This window comes from Pempheris klunzingeri, chromosome 17 (assembly GCF_042242105.1).
Source record: "Pempheris klunzingeri isolate RE-2024b chromosome 17, fPemKlu1.hap1, whole genome shotgun sequence".
Classification (NCBI taxonomy): domain Eukaryota; kingdom Metazoa; phylum Chordata; class Actinopteri; order Acropomatiformes; family Pempheridae; genus Pempheris; species Pempheris klunzingeri.
This window is the reverse complement of record NC_092028.1, coordinates 138540-161496: the sequence shown is the minus strand read 5'-3', so window position 1 is coordinate 161496 and position 22957 is coordinate 138540. Positions and strand designations below refer to the sequence as shown.

At 46.1% G+C, this 22957-nt stretch overlaps 1 protein-coding gene across 1 annotated transcript; it reads right to left on the bottom strand.

Annotated features, from left to right (window-relative positions):
- Window positions 1–567: 567 nt before the first annotated feature.
- Window positions 568–4076, bottom strand: gh1 (growth hormone 1). Its single transcript, XM_070848697.1, has 6 exons — window positions 4067–4076; window positions 3836–3969; window positions 1177–1293; window positions 932–1075; window positions 715–861; window positions 568–630 (listed from the first exon to the last, which is right to left on the bottom strand). The coding sequence occupies exons 1-6, from the start codon at window positions 4074–4076 to the stop codon at window positions 568–570; spliced, it is 615 nt and encodes a 204-aa protein (XP_070704798.1).
- Window positions 4077–22957: the final 18881 nt, after the last annotated feature.

Here is a 22957-nt window from a genome sequence, read left to right as displayed (position 1 = left end):
TTCACTTTAAAACATATTTATCTGTATTGTAAATATATATTTTTCATATTCATGCATCTGATTTGCCCCAAACACACCTAAGCTTTCTCACGTCCCTTCATGTAAAACTTATTTGGCAATGAAGCAGTGGCTCATTCATTCCAATGAGCTGCTGCCTGTGTTTTAGTCAGCTGACCAGAATAAAAGGTGTTTTTTAAATGAAGGATCAAATTTGAACAGGAAATTGTACATTAGTTCTTGCAGGAAGCTCTGCTCAAACAGTGTGTGGACTGATCTCTAAAGGTTTTAGTACCTTCATGAATCATCATTACACGCACACACATGTCTGAATGCAACACAGCACACACTTTATTTCACAAGCTGACAGTATGACATCACTTCCTGTTCACAGCTTCATCGTAATGACATCAGAAGGCCTTCGATTTCATTATCACTTCAGACTTCAGTGTCGAAACCACGAACCAAGGCTAACGCTAGTGCTAACACTAACAGCACAGCAGAGGTGCTACAGAACAAGTTGGATTACATCATCATCAGGGGGCGCGGCTTCACAGGAGAGAGGCGGGGCTACAAGGTGCAGTTGGCCTCTGGAGAGAGTCGACATTTAGCCACGGTCAGGTAGGTCTCCACCTGTACACACAGATGTCATCATCATCATCGGTACATCATCACCTTCCTCCTCACCGTCACCACAGCGGCCCTCTTCTTCCTCACCTTGTGCATGTCTTTCTTGAAGCAGGCCAGCAGCTCGTACGTCCGTCTCAGCGACTCGTCTGCGCCCAGACTCTGATAGTAGTTTCCATAGGGAGCCAGCTGGAGGGCGGCGCCGTCAGGGAACAGCTCTGCTCCGTCCTGATTGGCCTGCGGGATCACATGGTTACTGACATAGTGACATCAATGTGTACCGTGTGACTTCTGAGCACGTTCTCACCTGGATCAGCAGCAGGATTCCCGTCTTCAGCTCAGACAGTTTGGACGAAATCTGGTTCCTCGAAGCAGAACCTCCAGACAGAGAACGGCTGGGGAACTCCCACCATTCCACCAGCCGGTAGGAGATGGACAGCAGCTTCAGAACCTGATCAATCAACCAATCAATCAAATACAGGGGATGGACAGCAGTATTAATGTGTGTGTGTGTGTGTGTGTGTGTGTGTGTGTGTGTGTGTGTGTCCTCACAGAGCTGCGTTGTGTCTCGTGCTTGTCGATGGGGCTGATGATGTAATCAGAGTTACAGAAATCCTGAAGGAAGATTTTGTTCAGTTGACGCTGCTCCTCCGTCTGTAGAGAGCTCTCCTAACACACACACACACACACACACACACACTGTGATACACTCCTCCGTCTGTAGAGAGCTCTCCTAACACACACACACACACACTGTGATACACTCCTCCGTCTGTAGAGAGCTCTCCTAACACACACACACACACACACACACACACACACTGTGATACACTCCTCCGTCTGTAGAGAGCTCTCCTAACACACACACACACACACACACACACACACACACTGTGATACACTCCTCCGTCTGTAGAGAGCTCTCCTAACACACACACACACACACACACACACACACACTGTGATACACTCCTCCGTCTGTAGAGAGCTCTCCTAACACACACACACACACACACACACACACACACACACTGTGATACACTCCTCCGTCCGTAGAGAGCTCTCCTAACACACACACACACACACACACACTGTGATACACTCCTCCGTCTGTAGAGAGCTCTCCTAACACACACACACACACACACACACACACACTGTGATACACTCCTCCGTCCGTAGAGAGCTCTCCTAACACACACACACACACACACACACACACACTGTGATACACTCCTCCATCTGTAGAGAGCTCTCCTAACACACACACACACACACACACACACTGTGATACACTCCTCCATCTGTAGAGAGCTCTCCTAACACACACACACACACACTGTGATACACTCCTCCGTCTGTAGAGAGCTCTCCTAACACACACACACACACACACACACACACACACTGTGATACACTCCTCCATCTGTAGAGAGCTCTCCTAACACACACACACACACACACACACACACACTGTGATACACTCCTCCGTCTGTAGAGAGCTCTCCTAACACACACACACACACACACACACACACACACACACTGTGATACACTCCTCCGTCTGTAGAGAGCTCTCCTAACACACACACACACACACACACACACACACACACTGTGATACACTCCTCCGTCTGTAGAGAGCTCTCCTAACACACACACACACACACACACACACACACACACACACTGTGATACACTCCTCCGTCTGTAGAGAGCTCTCCTAACACACACACACACACACACACACACACACTGTGATACACTCCTCCATCTGTAGAGAGCTCTCCTAACACACACACACACACACACACACACACACACTGTGATACACTCCTCCGTCTGTAGAGAGCTCTCCTAACACACACACACACACACACACACACACTGTGATACACTCCTCCATCTGTAGAGAGCTCTCCTAACACACACACACACACACACACACACACACACACACACACACTGTGATACACTCCTCCGTCTGTAGAGAGCTCTCCTAACACACACACACACACACACACACACACACACACACACACTGTGATACACTCCTCCATCTGTAGAGAGCTCTCCTAACACACACACACACACACACACACACACACACACACACACACACTGTGATACACTCCTCCGTCTGTAGAGAGCTCTCCTAACACACACACACACACACACACACACACACACACACACACACACACACACACACACACTGTGATACACTCCTCCATCTGTAGAGAGCTCTCCTAACACACACACACACACACACACACACACTGTGATACACTCCTCCGTCTGTAGAGAGCTCTCCTAACACACACACACACACTGTGATACACTCCTCCGTCTGTAGAGAGCTCTCCTAACACACACACACACACTGTGATACACTCCTCCGTCTGTAGAGAGCTCTCCTAACACACACACACACACACACACACACACACACACACACACACTGTGATACACTCCTCCATCTGTAGAGAGCTCTCCTAACACACACACACACACACACACACACTGTGATACACTCCTCCGTCTGTAGAGAGCTCTCCTAACACACACACACACACACTGTGATACACTCCTCCGTCTGTAGAGAGCTCTCCTAACACACACACACACACACACACACTGTGATACACTCCTCCGTCCGTAGAGAGCTCTCCTAACACACACACACACACACACACACTGTGATACACTCCTCCGTCTGTAGAGAGCTCTCCTAACACACACACACACACTGTGATACACTCCTCCATCTGTAGAGAGCTCTCCTAACACACACACACACACACACACTGTGATACACTCCTCCGTCTGTAGAGAGCTCTCCTAACACACACACACACACTGTGATACACTCCTCCGTCTGTAGAGAGCTCTCCTAACACACACACACACACACACACACTGTGATACACTCCTCCGTCCGTAGAGAGCTCTCCTAACACACACACACACACACACACACTGTGATACACTCCTCCGTCCGTAGAGAGCTCTCCTAACACACACACACACACACACACACACTGTGATACACTCCTCCGTCCGTAGAGAGCTCTCCTAACACACACACACACACACACTGTGATGTGTTATCGTGTGTGTGTGTGTGTGTGTGTGTTGTCCCTGTTGTGTGTGTGTGTGTGTGTGTGTGTGTTGTCCCTGTTGTGTGTGTGTATGTGTGTGTGTGTCTCACGAAGTCGGAGAAGAGTCTCTGGGCGAGCAGGTGCAGGTGTTGAACTCTGCTGACAGCGATGGAGAACAGACGCTGGCTGTCTGTGATTGACTGAGAGGAGAAGCCCAGAGACACCGCAGACAGCAGGAGGAGCACTGAGAGACAGACAGGTGGGAGAACGGTGAGACAGGTGAGGAAACAGGTGTTTTGACTGGTGAATGTGAGACAGGTTATTGAGGTGAAACCTCTTACCTCTTTCCATGGCTGGTGTGGTCCAGATGTGGTCCAGGTGTGGTTCAGGTGTGGTTCTGATGTGGTCCAGGTGTGGTCCAGGTGTGGTTCAGGTGTGGTTCAGGTGTGGTTCTGGTCCTTCTGAGGTTTTCAGCTCAGATTTTGTGGTTTTATAGTAAAAACTTGATGATTAAATTCATCAAGAGAAACATGAAACGAACAAACAGCCACTCAGTGTGTGTGTGAGTGAGTTCTTGTACTTGCTACATAGTGAGGACCAGAACAGGCTTTTTACCCCAGAGTGACATTTACCCCAGGACATTCTTTGTGGTCCCCACTCGTCATGGGGCTGTTTAAGGGGTCATTCGTGGTTCAAAGGTTCAACTTCATCATCTGGAAGCATCAAAGTCCATCAACCTCCATCAGCCTCCATCAGCCTCCATCAACTTCTGGCAATTTATAACAGTGTTATCTCCAGACTCTTTCCATAAAGAGCAGCTCAGACCAAACTCTAAACTCCAAATTCTAACAGGAAAAACTCCCCTTTAATGGGAAAAACTCATCTTTAATGGGTAAAAGTCCTCTTTAATGGGAAGAAGAGAGAGAGAAAGAGAAAAAGCGAGGGAGAGAGACAGAAAGGGAGAGAGAGAGACAGAGAGAGAGAGGGAGGGAGGGAGAGAGAGAGAGAGAGGGAGAGAGGCTGTAGATGTTTGAATGATTTATACTCACGTTCTTTTTTTAAACCAACACGGACCTTCAGCCGTGTTACAGACGTGAATAATGTTTCAGACTCCAATGACCTGAACACTTTGTCACTGGAATATTCACATTTACAGGAAACACAGCGCTGATGAAAACACGGCGCTGATGAAAACGTGGAAATGTGAGCTCGACTTTTAGAAAAACAGCATCAGATGTTTCATGTTTGTTTATTCAGTGAAATGAATCGTGGACACAGGATGAGGACGCAGGACAGAGGACGCAGGACCAGGACATGGACACAGGACACAGGACGTGGACACAGGACGTGGACGCAGGACACAGGACACAGGGCACAGGACACAGCACGTGGACACAGGACCAGGATACAGGACGTGGACAAAGGATGTGGACGCAGGACACAGGATGTGGACGCAAGACACAGGACGTGGACACAGGACGTGGACGCAGGACACAGGACGTGGACACAGGACACAGGACACAGGGCACAGGGCACAGGACACAGGACACAGGGCGTGGACACAGGACCAGGATACAGGACGTGGACACAGGATGTGGACGCAGGACACAGGACGTGGACACAGGACACAAGATACAGGACACAGGACGTGGACGCAGGACACAGGACACAGGACCAGGATACAGGACGTGGACACAGGACACAGGACACAGGACCAGGATACAGGACGTGGACACAGGATACAGGACGTGGACACAGGACACAGGACGTGGACACAGGATGTGGACGCAGGACACAGGACGTGGACGCAGGACACAGGACACAGGACCAGGACACAGGACCAGGATACAGGACGTGGACACAGGACACAGGACGTGGACGCAGGACACAGGACACAGGACCAGGATACAGGACGTGGACACAGGACACAGGACGTGGACACAGGATGTGGACGCAGGACACAGGACACAGGACCAGGACACAGGACGTGGACGCAGGACACAGGACACAGGACGTGGACGCAGGACACAGGACACAGGACCAGGATACAGGACGTGGACACAGGACACAGGACCAGGATACAGGACGTGGACACAGGACACAGGACGTGGACACAGGATGTGGACGCAGGACACAGGACGTGGACACAGGATGTGGACGCAGGACACAGGACATAGACACAGGACACAGGACGTAGACACAGGACGTGGACACAGGACACAGGACACAGGACACAGGACACAGGACGTAGACACAGGACGTGGACACAGGACGTAGACACAGGACACAAGACACAGGACGTGGACACAGGACGTAGACACAGGACGTGGACACAGGACGTAGACACAGGACACAGGACACAGGACACAGGACGTGGACACAGGACATGGACGCAGGACACAGGACACAGGACACAGGACACAGGACACAGGACACAGGACGTGGACGTGGACGCAGGACACAGGACGTGGACGTGGACGTGGACGCAGACGCAGGACGTGGACACAGGACATGGACGCAGGACACAGGAAATGGACGCAGGACACAGGACATGGACACAGGACACAGGACGTGGACACAGGACATGGACGCAGGACACAGGACGTGAACGTGGACGTGGACACAGGACACAGGACGTGGACACAGGACGTGGACACAGGACACAGGACCAGGACACAGGACGTGGACACAGGACTCAAGACACAGGACACAGGACACAAGACACAGGACACAGGACACAGGACACAAGACACAGGACACAGGACACAGGACGTGGACACAGGACACAGGACACAGGACACAAGACACAGGACGTGGACACAGGACACAAGACGAGGACACAGGACGTGGATGCAGGATTTATTCAACATGCCCTGACTGACACCACTACAAAGACAACAACAACTAGTTCACTACAACTAGTCAACAACAAACAGTTAACAACAGGTAGCTAAATACACAAACAGCTAGCAACAACATGTGGGTAACAAAAACTAGTTAACAAGTAGTTAACAAAAGCTAGTTAACAACAGCTACTTAACAAACAACTGATTGACAATGGCTAATTATCAACTGCTAATGATCAACAACTACTTAACAAGTTAACAATAACAATAACGAGTGAACAACCAGTCACCAGCTAGTTAAAAACAGCTATCAATCAATCATTTTAGCGCCAGCTATAGTACTAACAATAGGAATATAACTGATCCTGATCAATCTGGTAGCAGGTAAAAACATGACAACAGTTAATCTGTGAATAATAAAAACAGGCCTCATACTGTCAAAAGACTTCTTCTTTAGGTTGAGGAGATTGGAGCCAGCTTGCAAGTTATAACAAAATTTAATCTTACATGTAAGAGGAGCGTTTGACAGTGCAACAACATCATAGAGGTTACAGAGTAAAAGGCTCAACCAGTGAGCATGTACAGTTGATTTTTATAATGGGAGTTGTGGGTGTAGCTCTCACACATCGTGTGATCATCTACTGGCGTGAGGCGAAAGACATTTGGGCTATTCAGGTCTTCTTGTCCTTGTAGATATGAGGCTACACACCGTTGCAGAGCACACCCTCAATTGCCATACTGTCTGACAATTCACGAGCATGTCCTCGGATGGGAATTCTTATAACATTCCCTCCTGTTTGCACTCACAAGAGTGCAACTTTCCACATAACATATAAGAACTTTACCTTACATGTATATCAAAAGCCCATGGAGTGTAAGAGCGAAAAACCTGTCTGGCAGAACAATCAATCTTTCTGGACAGGAAAATTCTCTTACGGTCCCGCTGCCCCGGCGACCGCACTATGGCACTCCCAGAGGGTCACAACAATGTCAAAAATTAACTGCACACAAACGGTACACGATGAGAATAATAGCTGTTGTCGTTGAGTGTGGGAACATCCATAAAATAACTAAAACTGTCCACCTCCAGGCTGGTCATCCCATCGTACCCATGAAGTGGACCTGCCCCTAATAACTAATCATTATTTCCCTGATCGACGAAAACAAAGTAAAACATGGATGTGGGTATGGGAACATATCTATTATCACCAAACAGTATCTTTTCCTTCAATTTTTGTTTAGTTCTATGAAATCCATACAGACAATTTGAAAATGGTAGGTTGCTTCAGGAAATGTACCTTGTCTTGGAGTAGTTTTGGTAACCATAGGTTGTAAATGTTTTATTTATCACAGATACCATCCCTCCTGTTGAGACATGTGAAACCCCATGGCTCAAAATAGCTGCAAATCTAAAATGATTCTGCTGACTGATCCAATGTCCAAATTTGCCACAATTGTAGCATCTGCCGTCCCCTCCGTGTCCTCGTCCCCATCCTCGTCCACCTCCTCCTCTAGGATCATTTCCTCGGTAACAAACATCATAATATTCATCAGTGGAAAATCCATCACAGTTATCAACAATAAAATTGTCATTACCTTTGAGCTTCTTTTTCTTTACATTCATTTGTTCCTCACCATGTTCTGCATGATCTTTGGTGGCTTGAATCCCTGTACGTCTCCATCCTACGAGGTGCTTTTTAATACCATTGCAGATTTGTTGATGCATTCCGAGCAGGAATGCATTTTTTAGCTGTAGGTTGTAATTACTCGTGTCTGCACGGTCTACAGGTATACCGCTGTGAGTTGCAAAAATCTGACTCAGCCTATCGAAATAGACTAGCACTGTCCCCTCTGGTCCCTGTTTGCACTCTAACACTTTAGAGTAACAAGCCTGTCCTCTGTAGTGTTGGACTATTCTACCATACAATGCCTCTGTCCTCTCATTGTACTGCCCATCTCCAAATGAAATGGGTGTGTTGTTTTCAAAGGGGTCCCGTGTCCCATGTCCCCTTCACCAAACACCAATCCTGTTTTACGACACATCGCAGGACTCTGTTTCCACTGTGTCCAGCCTGAAACTGTCACACAGTCTCTTTATCTCTGTTATGAATTCTTCTGAATTTGTTTTGGGATGAACGATGCCAGCAGCAGCTTCTTTTACATCTGCATCAGTCCATGGTCTATACACTCTGACAGTGGGTGGCTGATTACGCTGTCCTGCTCTGGGATTTGGCATTTCTATCATAGGAAACACTTCTGCATCTTTAAGTCCTAGATTAGGTACTGGTGGTGTTGGACTGATGTACTGTAAAGGATTGTATACATTACCATTTCGGGTCCGGTGTGGTGTGTCCACCCCGGACAGAGATGGTTGTGCAGTCATGGATGGTTGACGCAACTGGTGGGGGGCAGGCAACGAAGAGGACGTTCCTGGAGGGGAGGACTTTGAAGCGACTTTCCCCAGGAGAGGCCTAGACAGCAGAGGTGGTTGTTGTGGATCCAGGTATGGTGGTAGATCGGGGAAAGGACCCAGGGATGTGTATTTGTTGTCCTCGCTTATCTCGGGCAGAATACAACACAGGATAAAGGTTAAAAGTTTTCTTAGCCCTTCCTGATTCCTTCTCCTTCTCTCTGTCTCTGTTTTTCCTCCCCCTCTTTTTTCTCCCTCTGGCGCTGTAGGCCAGTTTGTCTAAGTTCTGCTTCGTTTAACCACGCCTTGGCTTCTGTAAGGACTTCTTTTCTTGCCTTTATCTTACTCCCTTTTGTATTTGTTTCAATCTTTGCCACCAATGCTCTGCAATCTCCTACGTGCAGTTTTCCCTTAAACCCATATTTATTTTGCCATTTTTTCAAATATTTTACAGTATTTTCTTTTTTCTGTTTCATGCGCTTCGCATCTCCCTCATACTGGACCACAGGTCAGGTCCTTGACTTTGATAACAACTACTGCAGCAATTACCCATCTCAGGCCTTTATGATTATTATTATTATTTTCTATTTCTATTTCTTATTTATTTATTTTATTATTATAATTGTTATTCTTTTTATTTATATGTATATTTATTTAATTTTTTCCCTCAAGTTTTATTTATTTTTTGTGAGTCCCTGACTCCCTGAAGTCCCTGACTTCTTTATTTTACTCCCTGAAGTCCCTGACTTCCCGACATTTTTATTATTGTGCTGAGAGATTAGTTTTTGTCGTCCTTCTAAAGACGTTTTACCACAAGTCCCTGACTTGCTATAGGTCCCTGACCTATCTTTTTGCTTAACTCACCCCTGTTGTTGAGTCCTGGACTCAGGGTAGCTGGTTCGTCACTCCTCTGCTACACCCCGTCACCATCCCTCTCTCCAGTGGCCCTGGCCTCCCTGTCCAAAACGGGTTTTTAAGAATCCTGCGGTGGAGGTCTTACCTCTGAGTTTTTTTCACTCAGCCTTGCGCAAGGTCTGAATGTCTACACCCCTCTTGCTGCATACCTGCTGGTCACTCCAAGGACGTTCATGTTACATTACGGTAAAGTTCAATTGGGGAATGTTGTTTTGTACATTCATATACATACTTACTCTCTGGATCAGGGCTGGGCAATTAATTTTTACAGGGGGCCACATGAAAAACCTGAACTGTTTTGGAGGGCCGAACCAACGATAACTTGAACTTGATTCGGCTCAATATTAATTTTCTCCCATTGTAAAAGCCAGTAAATTATATACTTTGATTAGCTGCTACTGGTAATCAGAAGTATAAGAACATTCTGTAAATATTTATGTAAATTTATGAATTGTGGAGTAGGTCGAAGAGGAAAACAATCCTATAAAAGTAATAAACAGTTTAAAACAAAAACAATCATTACATCACTGTTTCATTCTATTTGTAACTTGTTAATCTTCACAAATACTGAAAAGGTGTTTTGCAGTATGTTAAAGAGAAGCAACTGATCAACTTCATACAAAAAGCAATAAGCGCTTTTAATGTTTTCAGTTCAGTTTACTTGTTCAATGAGAACAATCCAGTCTGTCTTGGGCTTCAACAAGTGCATTGAAATCTGACTGAATGTCTGAATGTTTGTCCCATTTCAGTCCCAACTTGTCCAAACTCGATTTCCCTCCGTTAAGAAATCTCTCCCTGTTGTTGTCCCTTTCACTGACTGCATGGCTGCCAGCTCCTCCGTGATTTTGAAGTCTGCAGTGATCCCACGTAAGAAGATGAGTAGCTGGGCAGTGTCACGAACATCGCAGCTCTCATCCAGAGCCAGGGGAAAGTTAACCGCTCTGTACTTCAGCTGAAGCTCCAGATTTCCCGCGATGTCCTCGACCCTTCTCGTTACAGTGAACCTTCTCAAACGCGTCCTTTTTCTCTGGGCACATCAGAGTCCACCAAACACTCCTTAATAAACTCTCCGTCAGAAAATGGTTTACTTTTTCTGGCGATTTTGTGAGATATGACATAACTTGTCTTGACAGCTGCATCTCTGGGTGTGAAGCTCTGGGTCTCCTCGTGTTTGGTCACGTGGTGGCGATTCAGATTGTAATCCTTAAACACGGCGACTTGTGTACCACAAACTAAGCACACAGCTTTACCTTTGACTTCTGTGAAGAAATATTTAGCAGTCCATGTCTTGTTGAAAACGCCGCATTTAGAATCAACTTTTCTTTTTTTAACGTGAGCCGACATTTTTAGGGGGCTAGGGGTAGCTGGCTAGCATTGTCTGTCGCCGTGCAGACAGACGCAGATACGTGCGTCCTTACGTAAATAATAATAACGCCAGGCTTTTCATAATAAAAGCAACACAGTTGTATTGCATGCACAGCATAAATATTTGTTCATTTGTGTTTATGACTGACCTACCGCGGGCCAGACAGGGATGCCCAAAGGGCTGTATGTGGCCCGCGGGCCGTAAAATGCCCAGGTCTGCTCTGGATGATTTAACAGCATCAATGCAGATACTCTGCAATAAATGCCTTGGTTTCCTACCAAATGAACAAGCCACACTCAAAGTTTTGTTCAAATCTTCTGAAGGGGTTTCTGACTCAACACTAGATACTGTAAGCTTTGGATCCCCAAGTAGTTGTGATTCAGCAGAATGGCCTGATCCCTTTGTTATTCCAGCTTTCTCCCATGATGTTGAGTTTCAGCTGAGGGCAGCAAATGATGCCCAGGATGGAACTGTGATGGTCATCTCAAAGGGTGTGAAGAGTGAAATACAGGACAGACTTGCTGATATCATATCCAATATCACAGCCTATCCCAACCATTATGAAAGTGTAGCCAAAGCTCTTGTTGCAAAGCACCCATGTCTCAGAGAGCCAGGGTCAGGTAAAAATATTGATGGGTATTTAGTTTAAGATTTAAGATGGGCAATTACCGTTAGAGAATGATGGCAGCTGGATGCCCTGAAGTTCTTGTAAATAAAAGAAAAAGAGGAGAGGAACAGTGCAAGCCAGTCAAGAAGTCAAAAAGGAGAGATCCACTACCTGCCAGAGCCACCTGAGGGACAGACTACTGTTAAATCAGTGAAGGATCTTGAGATCATGCTTCTGGAAGTGCAGAAGAGGGACTGGTGCTTGCAACATTCTCACAGTGGAGAAAGGAGATCATTGGTGACGAGCCACTCATCTCTGCTGTCATGGACAGATGGCCTGCATTGTTTTGTGAGAGACAGGTAATCCTTTGCCAATTGAGTACAATTTACTTGGTACAAATTAGAAATTATTTAGTACTTGTACTTTATTGGAATTTTCCAGTTTGTATAATTGTTAACTTCTACACCACTACATCTCAGCTGTTTCACTGCATATGTCTGACTTACTTTGCAAGCAAACTTGCAATAATCAGTCAATATAACTTATACATCGAAGTTGAAACTTCAGCTAAAAAAAATGTGACTGTGAAGACTTCCACTTTAAGTTCCGTAAGTTTGCTGATAATGCTGGACTTGAACTTGCAGTGGAGTATTTTCAATGTGGTATTAGTACTTTTACTGAACTATCGGATATGAATACTTCTTCCACAACATAAAGTATGTACTCTTTCTTGCAGGTGTGTTTATGATTTCTTTCTTTCAATTGCTACAGCTGCTCTTATTTTCTCTCACTCCTGTCTTTTGTCTGTTGTTTTGTTATGTCTGTTTCAGCTATGTGCGGAATTCAGCAGAATTGTCACCAAAGACCTGCTGGAGTCATTCCTAGAGGGACTAGATGCCATGGTTCCAAGCCTGTTGGAAGCGTACAAAGCTGCTGTAGCATCTGAAAGAAGGTTGATTCTGAGTGGTGTTCTGCAGTGTCTTCAATAGGAGGCAAGTATTGTATAGAGAAACTATTACCAATACTGTGCACTAAAATTAGGATTCTAGCTTGGGTATCATATTTACGTAATCTTGTCTTTTTTTCTTTTTTTTTTCCTGGAGGACACAAACCAAAACAGAAGAATGGCTGCCCTACTCGGTCTTCCGAATTGTATTTCAGAGGATTCCTCCGACATAATCAGGATGTGTGATGTAAGTCAGTATTAGACCATATGCCATGCATATGTTTGAAGGTCTGATGGTCTGATGGTCTGAAGGTCTGATGGTCTGATGGTCTGACGGTCTGACGGTCTGATGGTCTGACGGTCTGAAGGTCTGATGGTCTGAAGGTCTAAGGGTCTGATGGTCTGATGGTTTGAAGGTCTGATGGTCTGATGGTCTGAAGGTCTGATGGTCTGAAGGTCTGATGGTCTCAAGGTTTGATGGTCTGAGGGTCTGATGGTCTGAAAGTCTGACGGTCTGAAGGTCTGATGGTCTGAAGGTCTGAGGGCCTGAAGGTCTGAGGGTCTGAAGGTCTAAGGGTCTGAATGTCTGATGGTTTGAAGGTCTGATGGTCTGATGGTCTGATGGTTTGAAGGTCTGATGGTCTGATGGTTTGAAGGTCTGATGGTCTGAAGGTCTAAGGGTCTGAAGGTCTGATGGTTTGAAGGCAAGGCAAGGCAAGGCAAGTTTATTTGTATAGCACATTTCCACAACAAGGCAACTCAAAGTGCTTTACATATTAGCAAAACGAGAACATAAAAGCAAATTTAAACATACATTATTTAAAAACAAACAAGAGCAATTAAAACAGATATAAAAAAGAAGTAAAATAGAAGGGAGATAAAAACAGATTAAAAAGATATAAAATAATAAAATAATGTTACAGTATAGTTAATAAAAGGCATCAGCGAACAAAAAGGTCTTCAGTGTTGATTTAAAAGCACTGAGGGTTCTGGCAGACCTGCAAGTTTCTGGGAGTTTGTTCCAGATAGTGGGTGCATAGAAACTAAATGATGCCTCACCCTGTTTACCTCTGACTCTAGGCACAGTTAGAAGACCAGTACCGGATGATCTGAGAGTTCAGGACGGCTCGTAGTAAAGTAGGAGGTCAGAGATATATTTCGGCCCTAAACCATTTAATGCTTTGTAAACCATCAGCAGGATTTTGAAATCTATTCTGTAAGAAACTGGAAGTCAGTGCAAAGATCTGAGGACTGGGGTGATGTGTCCACTTTCTTGGTGTTAGTGAGGACTCGAGCAGCAGCGTTTTGAATCAGCTGCAGCTGTCTGATGGACTTTTTAGTGAGACCTGTAAAGACACTGTTACAATAGTCAAGCCTACTAAAGATAAATGCATGGACTAGTTTTTCCAAGTCCTGCTGGGACATAAGTCCTTTTATCCTTGATATGTTTTTAAGATGATAGTAAGCTGACTTTGTTATGGTCTTAATGTGGTTGTTCAGATTCAGGTCTGAGTCCATGACTACACCTAGATTTCTGGCTTGGTCTGTGGTTTTCAGCATTACTGCTTGGAGTTGAGTGCTAACTTTTTGTCGTTCTGCTACGGCACCAAAAACAATGACCTCAGTTTTATCTTTATTTAACTGAAGAAAATTCTGGCACATCCAGTCATTGATTTGATCAATGCAGGTACACAATGTTTGTATGGGACCATAGTCCCCTGGTGATATAGTTATGTAAATTTGTGTGTCATCTGCATAGTTATGGTAACTTATTTTATTGCCCTTCATAATCTGGGCTAGGGGAAGCATGTAGATATTAAACAGAAGAGGTCCTAGGATGGAACCTTGGGGAACCCCACATGTAATTTTTGTTCGCTCAGATATGTAGTTACCTATAGACACAAAGTAGTCCCTGTCCTTTAAGTAGGATTTAAACCAGTTTAGAGCTGCGCCAGAGAGTCCTACCCAGTTTTCCAGCCGATTGAGTAAGATACTGTGGTCAACTGTATCGAATGCAGCACTGAGATCTAGATTCAAAGATTCAAGATTCAAGATTCAAAGCGTTTATTGTCATGTGTACAGTGCAGAAACGGGTTTCCCCGTACAATGAAAATCTTACTTTGCCATCCGCACTGAATGCCAAAGAGTGAAAAAAGAAGAGGATAGAATAAAATATATAAAAACATATAAATATAAACTACTATTGCTAAATAAACTGCTATTGCTTGAGATATAAATATATTTACAAAATGTGCAACTTAAAATAAAGTACAGTCAGTGTGCAGATGAATGTGCAGATTAGAGGTAGTTGTGACTCCTATCGGCTGTTAAGGAGCCTGATGGCGGAGGGAAAGAAGGAGTTCCTGAGTCTGGACGTCCTGCATTTCAGACTCCTGTACCTCCGGCCTGAGGGGAGGAGAGTGAACAGTTTGTGTTGGGGGTGGGTGGGGTCCTTGATGATGGAGGCAGCCCTCCGGTGGACTCTGTGTCTGTAGATGCTCTGCAGAGAGGGCAGGGGAGTCCTGGTGATCTTGGACGCAGTCTTCACCACTCTCTGCAGGCGTTTACGGTCCATGATGGTGGTGCTGCCGTACCACACGGTGATGCAGCCGGTTAAGATGGACTCAACAACGCAGCTGTAGAAGTTGGTGAGAATTTGTGACAACATGCCAAACCTCCTCAGCCTCCTCAGGAAATACAGCCGCTGCTGGGCCTTCTTCACCAGCTGTGTGGTGTTCAGTGTCCAGGTGAGGTCCTCGTTGATGTGGACCCCCGGGTATTTGACGCTGCTCACCCTCTCCACTTCCTGACCACGGACGAGCAGTGGCTGATGAGGGCTCCTCTCCTTCCTCATGTCCACTATCATCTCCTTAGTCTTGTCCGTGTTGAGGGTGAGGTTGTTGTCCTCACACCATGCCACCAGAGTGTCCACCTCCCTCCTGTAGGATGCTTCGTCTCCACCGGTGATGCGTCCTGTCACAGCGGTGTCGTCTGCAAACTTCAGGATGGTGTTGTCCTTGTGGGAGGCAACACAGTCGTGGGTGAACAGGGTGTAGAGGATGGGGCTGAGGACACACCCCTGAGGTGTGCCGATGTTGGTGATGATGCTGGCTGAAGTCCTGTTTCCTATCCTGACAGACTGAGGCCTGCCAGTCAGAAAGTCCAGGAGCCAGTCACAGAGGGGGGGGGGTGCAGTCCGAGTGAGAACAGTTTGTGGGTGAGCTTGTGGGGGATGACCGTGTTGAACGCCGAGCTGTAGTCGATAAAGAGCATCCTGATGTAGGAGTCTTTATTCTCCAGGTGTGAGAGGGAGGTGTGCAGGACTGCAGCAATGGCGTCTGAAGTGGACCTGTTGGGCCGGTAGGCGTACTGTAGGGGGTCTAGTGTGTCCGGTATGCAGCTCCGAATGTGGGTCAGCACCACTCTCTCAAAGCACTTCATTATGATTGGAGTGAGTGCTACTGGCCTGTAGTCATTCAGGCAGGTGGGCGGGCTCCTTTTGGGGAGGGGGATGATGGTGGTGGTCTTGAAGCAGGAGGGGACAGTTCTCTGGCTGAGGGAGAGGTTGAATATGGAGGTGAGAACGTCAGTCAGCTCGTTAGCGCATGATCTGAGGGCTCGTCCAGGAATGTTGTCTGGGCCTGCAGCTTTGCGGGGGTTGATCTTCCTCAGGGCTTTGTTCACCTGAGCTGATGAGACGACCGGTGGGGGGGAGGGGGGTGAAGTGGTCCTGGTGTCTCGGAGCCTCCTCTCTGTGTGGGGGGTGGAGGTCTCGAATCGGGTGTAGAAAGTGTTGAGGTCATCGGGCAGGCTGTCCATGGCACTGGTGATACTGGAGCTGTTCCTGTAGTCCGTGATGTGCTGCAGGCCCTGCCACATGCGTCTGGAGTCAGCAGAGGAGTAGAAGCCATCCAGCTTCTCTCTGTACTGCCTCTTGACAGCTGTGATGGTCTTTCTCAGTCCGTACTTCGCAGCTTTGTACTCGGTCTCGTTGCCAGATGTGAATGCAGCAGAGCGAGCACGTAGCATGTGACGCACGTGACTGTTTATCCAGGGTTTCTGGTTGGGAAACTTCTTGACTTGTATGGTGGGTACGATGTTATCCACACAAGTGCTGATGTACCCAGTCACATAGTCAGCATACTCCTGTATGCTGACAGAAGAGTCCTCCAGAGTGGCTGCAGCTTTGAAGACATCCCAGTCTGTAGTGGCAAAACAGTCCTGTAATCTGTCCCTAGTCTCTGGTGTCCAGAGTTTAACCTGTGTGGTGACTGGGTTTGATTGCTTGAGTCTTTGTCTGTATGCTGGATACAGGAACAGGGAGATGTGGTCTGAGTGTCCGAAGTGGGGGTGGGGGGCAGCCCTGTATGCACCCTTAATGTTGGTGTATACATGATCCAGTGTGTTCTTGTCACGGGTGGGAATGTCAACATGCTGGTGGTATTTGGGAAATACAGTCCGTAGGTTGCACTGATTAAAGTCGCCAGCGACAACAAAAACAGCGTCAGGGTGAGCCGTCTCTAGTGTGCTGATGACCCCGTGGAGCTTACTAAGCGCCGCTGCAGCGTTGGCCCGCGGAGGAATGTAAACAGCAGCCAGAAGCACAGATGTGAACTCCCTTGGTAGATAGTAGGGACGGCACTTCAGCATTAAAAACTCCACGTCAGATGAGCAGTGCTTATGAACAGTCTGTACATCCCCACACCACGTGTTGTTGATAAACACGCACACACCTCCTCCTTTCGCCTTACCGGAGGCAGCAGTCCGGTCTCCTTGGTGTGTGGAGTGCGTCTGTAGCTGAACGGCGGACTAACACTGTAATCCTGCCATCGTCAGTGTTTATGCGTATGTCATTGAAGACCTTAACTAGCGCAGTTTCGGTGCTGTGATTTGGTCGAAAACCTGACTGGAAGACATCGAAACAGCTGTTCATTGCTAAGAACTCATGTAACTGTTGAAACACAGTTTTTTCAATGATTTTGCCCAAGAACGGCAGATTTGATATGGGCCTGTAATTGTTCATTACACCTTTGTCCAAATTATTCTCTTTTAATAATGGTTTGATGACTGCAGTTTTGAGGGCTTGTGGGAAAACACCTGAGAGAAGAGACATATTTACAATCTGCATCAGATCTGAGGTCATGACATTTGAGACTTTTTTGAAGAAGCCTGTTCGTCAAGACAGCAGGATGAAGACTTCAGATGTTGTACAGTGTCCTCCAAGTATTTACGGTTAACTGGATTGAACAGTGCCATCGTATTTGAGTTGGTTTTCGATGGACATAGATATCTTGGACACGGTAGAGAAGCGATGACTGCTTGTCTGATTTTTTCAGATTTTTTTATTGTTAAAAAAAGAAGCAAATTCATTACAGGCCTTATTGGACAACATTTCAGGGGCAACTGACACAGGAGGGTTTGTTAGCCTGTCCACTGTGGCAAACAAGACACGTGTGTTGTTCCTGTTTCTGGTGATGATGTCAGAGAAGAAAGATTACCTTGCATTCCTCAGTTCCAAATTATAGATCTTAAGCCTTTCTTTATAGAGCTCATAGTGAACCTGGAGGTTTGTTTTTCGCCACCTACGCTCAGCTTTTCGACATTGTCTTTTTTCAGTTCTTACCAGCATGGCATTTCTCCAAGGAGATTTACTCCTCTTAGAGACAGCTTTTATTTTACTTGGAGCGATGGCCTCAATGATGTTGGCCATTTTAGCATTGAAATCATCCACCAGCTCATTTACTGAGGCCCCGGACAGGACAGGTGTTTGAACAAAAGCCTGATTACATTTTTCACTGGTGTTTTCAGTGATACATCGTTTTGAGATGATTTCCTTTCGAACACTTGCGTGCACAGAGACAGTGCTCTCAAAGAAAACACAAGCATGATCAGATAAAGCAACATCAGTCACTACAACCTTTGAAATGTTCAACCCCTTTGAGATGATTAAGTCCAGAGTGTGCCCCTTGCTGTGAGTGGGCTCTGCCACATGTTGAGTCAGCCCAAAATTGTCAAGGACATACCATAATTGTTGGGTGCCTCTGTCCTGAGGGTTATCAACATGGATGTTAAAATCACCAACAATAGCTAAACAGTCAAAGTCCATACATATTGTAGACAGCAGTTCAGTGAGATCATCAAAGAAGTTAGCACAGTATTTCGGTGGCCTGTAAACATTGATGAATATGGCTCGGGAGGAGGATTTTAGCTTAAGAGCCACATATTCAAACGAAGAGAAATTTCCAAAAGATAGTTGCTTACATTGAAGTGAATCATTAAACACTATAGCAACTCCCCCTCCTTTCTTGTGTGTTCTAGTCTCACTCATAAAACTGAAGTTGGGAGGAGTTGACTCGAATAGAACAGCTGATCTGTTGTTATGATCTAACCAAGTTTCTGTTAAGAACATAAAATCAAGCTTGTGCTCAGTGATAAAATCATTGATTAAAAATGACTTCCCTGTCAAGGACCTAATGTTTAATAAACACAGATTCAGTGTCTTAGGAGTGTTATCTATAAGACTCCCAACGATAAGCTGTGGCTCACAAGGAATGGGCTTTAAATTTGAAAAATTTACAGAACCGCATAGAGTTACCTTTGTTTTTCTATTACCTATCAAAACAGCTATTTGCATGAAGGGCCCCGACTTGTCCTGGAAGAAATAATGACTGCCCTTGATTTTGATTTTACAGCCTGGACCCTTCACATATCAATTTGAGTCTTGTGTGGTTTGAGCACAAGCAATATTATCAGCTTTCTTAGCCTTATCAGGTTGAGAAGACAGACAGTGATGGCGCAATTGTGGAGGGGGCTGTGGTGGTGATAAATGACTTAGAACAAGTCGTTCTAAGTTTGACACCAGCAGAGACCAGCTCCTTCATGTGGTCAATAAATTCCAAAAGTGGGGAGGAAGGAGGGAGGGCTATAAGGGAGGAGTCTGACCCTGGTGAAGTTTGAGGGGGTAAAGAAGCTGGAGGCTTTGAGGGGGGTGGAGATCCTTTGCCATGAGTAGAATTTTCCTCCAGTGAGGGCAGTGGTATTCCCTCCTCAAGGTTGTTTTGATGGTGTGTTGTGTCTTTTTCCGGCGCTGTTGTCTCTTTGCTCTTGTCCTCATCCTCGTCAGAGGGAGGGTGATTTATGTAGTAAAATAGGCTAGAGGCCAACAATTTTACTCCCGATTTGTTAAGGCATACTCCATCTGCATTAAAAAGGTGTCGGCGTCCCCAGAATATGTTGAAATTGTCAATAAACTGCACAGCGTAGCGTTTAGATTCAGATGAAAAGAAACTGTTCAGAGCCCACAGCCTGCCGAATCTCTCATCTCCTCCTTTGAGCCCTGGGAAAGGTCCAGAGATGTAGAGTTCAGCTTCCACAGAGCTCATAGTTTCCAACAGAGCAGTGACCTCAGCTCTTAACACCTCGGACTGCCTTTTTGCCACATCATTTGACCCAAAATGAAGCACAAAGTTTGTAACAGTTGGATGTGAGGCCACAATATGTTCATATTTTTTTGTTATGTCAGACACCATGTCTTTTGGAAAGCAGATGACTTTAGTGTTATTGGTGAGCACACGATTCAAATCTTTAACTGCAGTATCACCCACAATCAGAGTCTGAGGCCCAGGCTTAAGCTTTCCCTGTAGCCTTTTTTTAGAGGAGCTTTCAGTCCTTACCCTGCTGCCTGAGGGTGAGATGTTATCCAGGTTTTGAGATGGAGATTCTGGGTCCTGAGAGAATGGAGCAAATCTGTTTTCCAGTGGTAAATTCTGTTGTTGTTGGGGAGGTTTGTTGCTGATCTTTCCTCTCACAGTTGTCCACGGCTGCTTCTTGCTAGGCACTGGGGTTGATGAGACGCTGTGTCTGGATGGGAGCGCTGGCCAGCCTGTCGCATCACAGATCTCTGGGCGCTGTGTTCTGCCTGTTATTCTCACTCCCGTTTCCCGGCAGTGTGATTTATCCTTTGGCCGAGCACCAAGAGAATTCCAGGGAGGACTTATCGATCTTGATTCATGGGCAAGCGATGAGTCCTCCAGGTTCCGGCTAGTTTTGCTAGCACTCATTAGCCCTGCATTGGCATGCTGCGAGTCGTTGCTGCGAGATAATGGTAGGGTTGTGTCATACCCATATAGTCCATCTACATCTGCATTCATTTCTAACCGGTGAACTTTAGTTTCAAGCACAGCAATCTTCTGCAGAAGCTTCTGGCAGTCATCCGATGAGAGAGGAGGCATTTTATCAGATTAGTTTAGCTAACCCGGATTAGTTTAGCTAACTGACAAATTCGTGAGGTAGCCGCAAACACGACTCCAAACGTTGTATCAGTACAAAGTCTGCATCTCCAGTGAAGGTGAGCTGGTGTTGAATCCTCTGTGCCAAAGCCTCCTTTATGCTGAGTTTCTTTGAGTTTCTTTAGTTCACACAGACACTGACCTGAAGGCAGCACCGCGGTCAGGTGACCCGTCCAGAGAACGCCTGCAGGGATGGTGAACACAAACAAAGGTCTGATGGTCTGAAGGTCTGATGGTCTGATGGTCTGATGGTCTGAAGGTCTGATGGTCTGACGGTCTGAAGGTCTGATGGTTTGAAGGTCTAAGGGTCTGATGGTCTGATGGTTTGAAGGTCTGATGGTCTGATGGTTTGAAGGTCTGAAGGTCTGATGGTCTGATGGTCTGAAGGTTTGAAGGTCTGATGGTCTGACAGCCCCCCCCGAGCCTGGCACTATATAAATAAAGATTGATTGATTGATTTTAACTCTAGGCCACCAGGTCGTCCTCATGTGGTGCTGACTGAGTGTTGGTCACATGAGGTCCAGCAGAGGGCAGCAGCTGCACACAGACTCAGTAGAAACACTTTCTATTGTGTTCACAGCAGTTTACGGTTGAGCAGAATAAAAGTGAACCCGAAGACGTCCATCATAGTGTGACAGGACCATTACAGTTGGTGTAGTACGTCACATTTATTCTACTGTCAGAAACTAGAGCCAGCTCATGACTGTGGACAAATCAAGACTACACAAATCATCCTGATTAATTATTATTTAATGACGAACATCCAGATGTTTCAAATCTATTTCAATTGATTTAAAATCTTGAAACATAAATGAAACTTCTCGTTATGTTTGGAAGTTTTAATATATGCGTGCAATATTTTCTTACTTACCCATGATTCTATCATGTTTTTCAGCTCAGATTTCCTCTGAAACACACGACTGAAACAAGAAACTCAGTGTGTGTGTGTGTGTGTGTGTGTGTGCTCAGTGTGTGTGTGTGCCCAGTGTGTGTGTGTGCTCAGTGTGTGTGTGTGTGTGTGTGTGCTCAGTGTGTGTGTGATCCTCAGTTTGTGTGTGCTCAGTGTGTGTGTGTGTGTGTGTGTATGTGTGTGTGCTCAGTGTGTGTGTGTGTGTGCCCAGTGTGTGTGATCCTCAGTAATGTCAGTTCTATTGGCAGCTGTTGCTCTTCTTGTCTTTCTCTTTGAACTTTGGCCGCTTAGATGTGACAACAGCTGCTGCTTTTCTGCCTCTGAGCTCGGCAGGAAATGGAACCATCACCCCTGAGCAACATAACATGGAGGAACACGTGTGTTTGAAGAAGACTGAGAGCTTTCTGTTAATGTTTTCTGTAAATATCGCTGTTGATATTTCTGGATATATTTCTGTTAATATCTCTTATCATCTCATTTCACCTTTTGTGTTCTGTCAGCTGGAGGAATTCACACAAAGCTAATTAAAACTCAACACAAAGTTCATCCGTTGCTGTTGTCAGGTTTATGTAGCAGCAGAAGGACTGACTCCAGAGCGCCTCCTGGCCGCTCACAGTGCAGTGCAGCACAGCACAGCGGCAGAGTCACATTGAGGATCAGCAGCAGACTGCTGGACTTTAAGGATTCAAGGAACTTTATTGTCATACCATCACACATTTACACATGAGATGGTACAAAATTTCGTAGGGTACAGAGCACCGCCAGAGTTCAGCTTCTGGAAAGAAGCTGTTCCTCAGCCTGGTGGTCTTGCTCCAGATGCTCCGCAGCTGCCTGCCTGAGGGGAGAGGGTCAAAGAGTGTGTGTGCCGGGTGGGTGGAGTCCTTCATGATGCAGATGGCCCTCTTTCTGCATCTGTTGGTGTATATGTCCATGGTGGTGGGTAG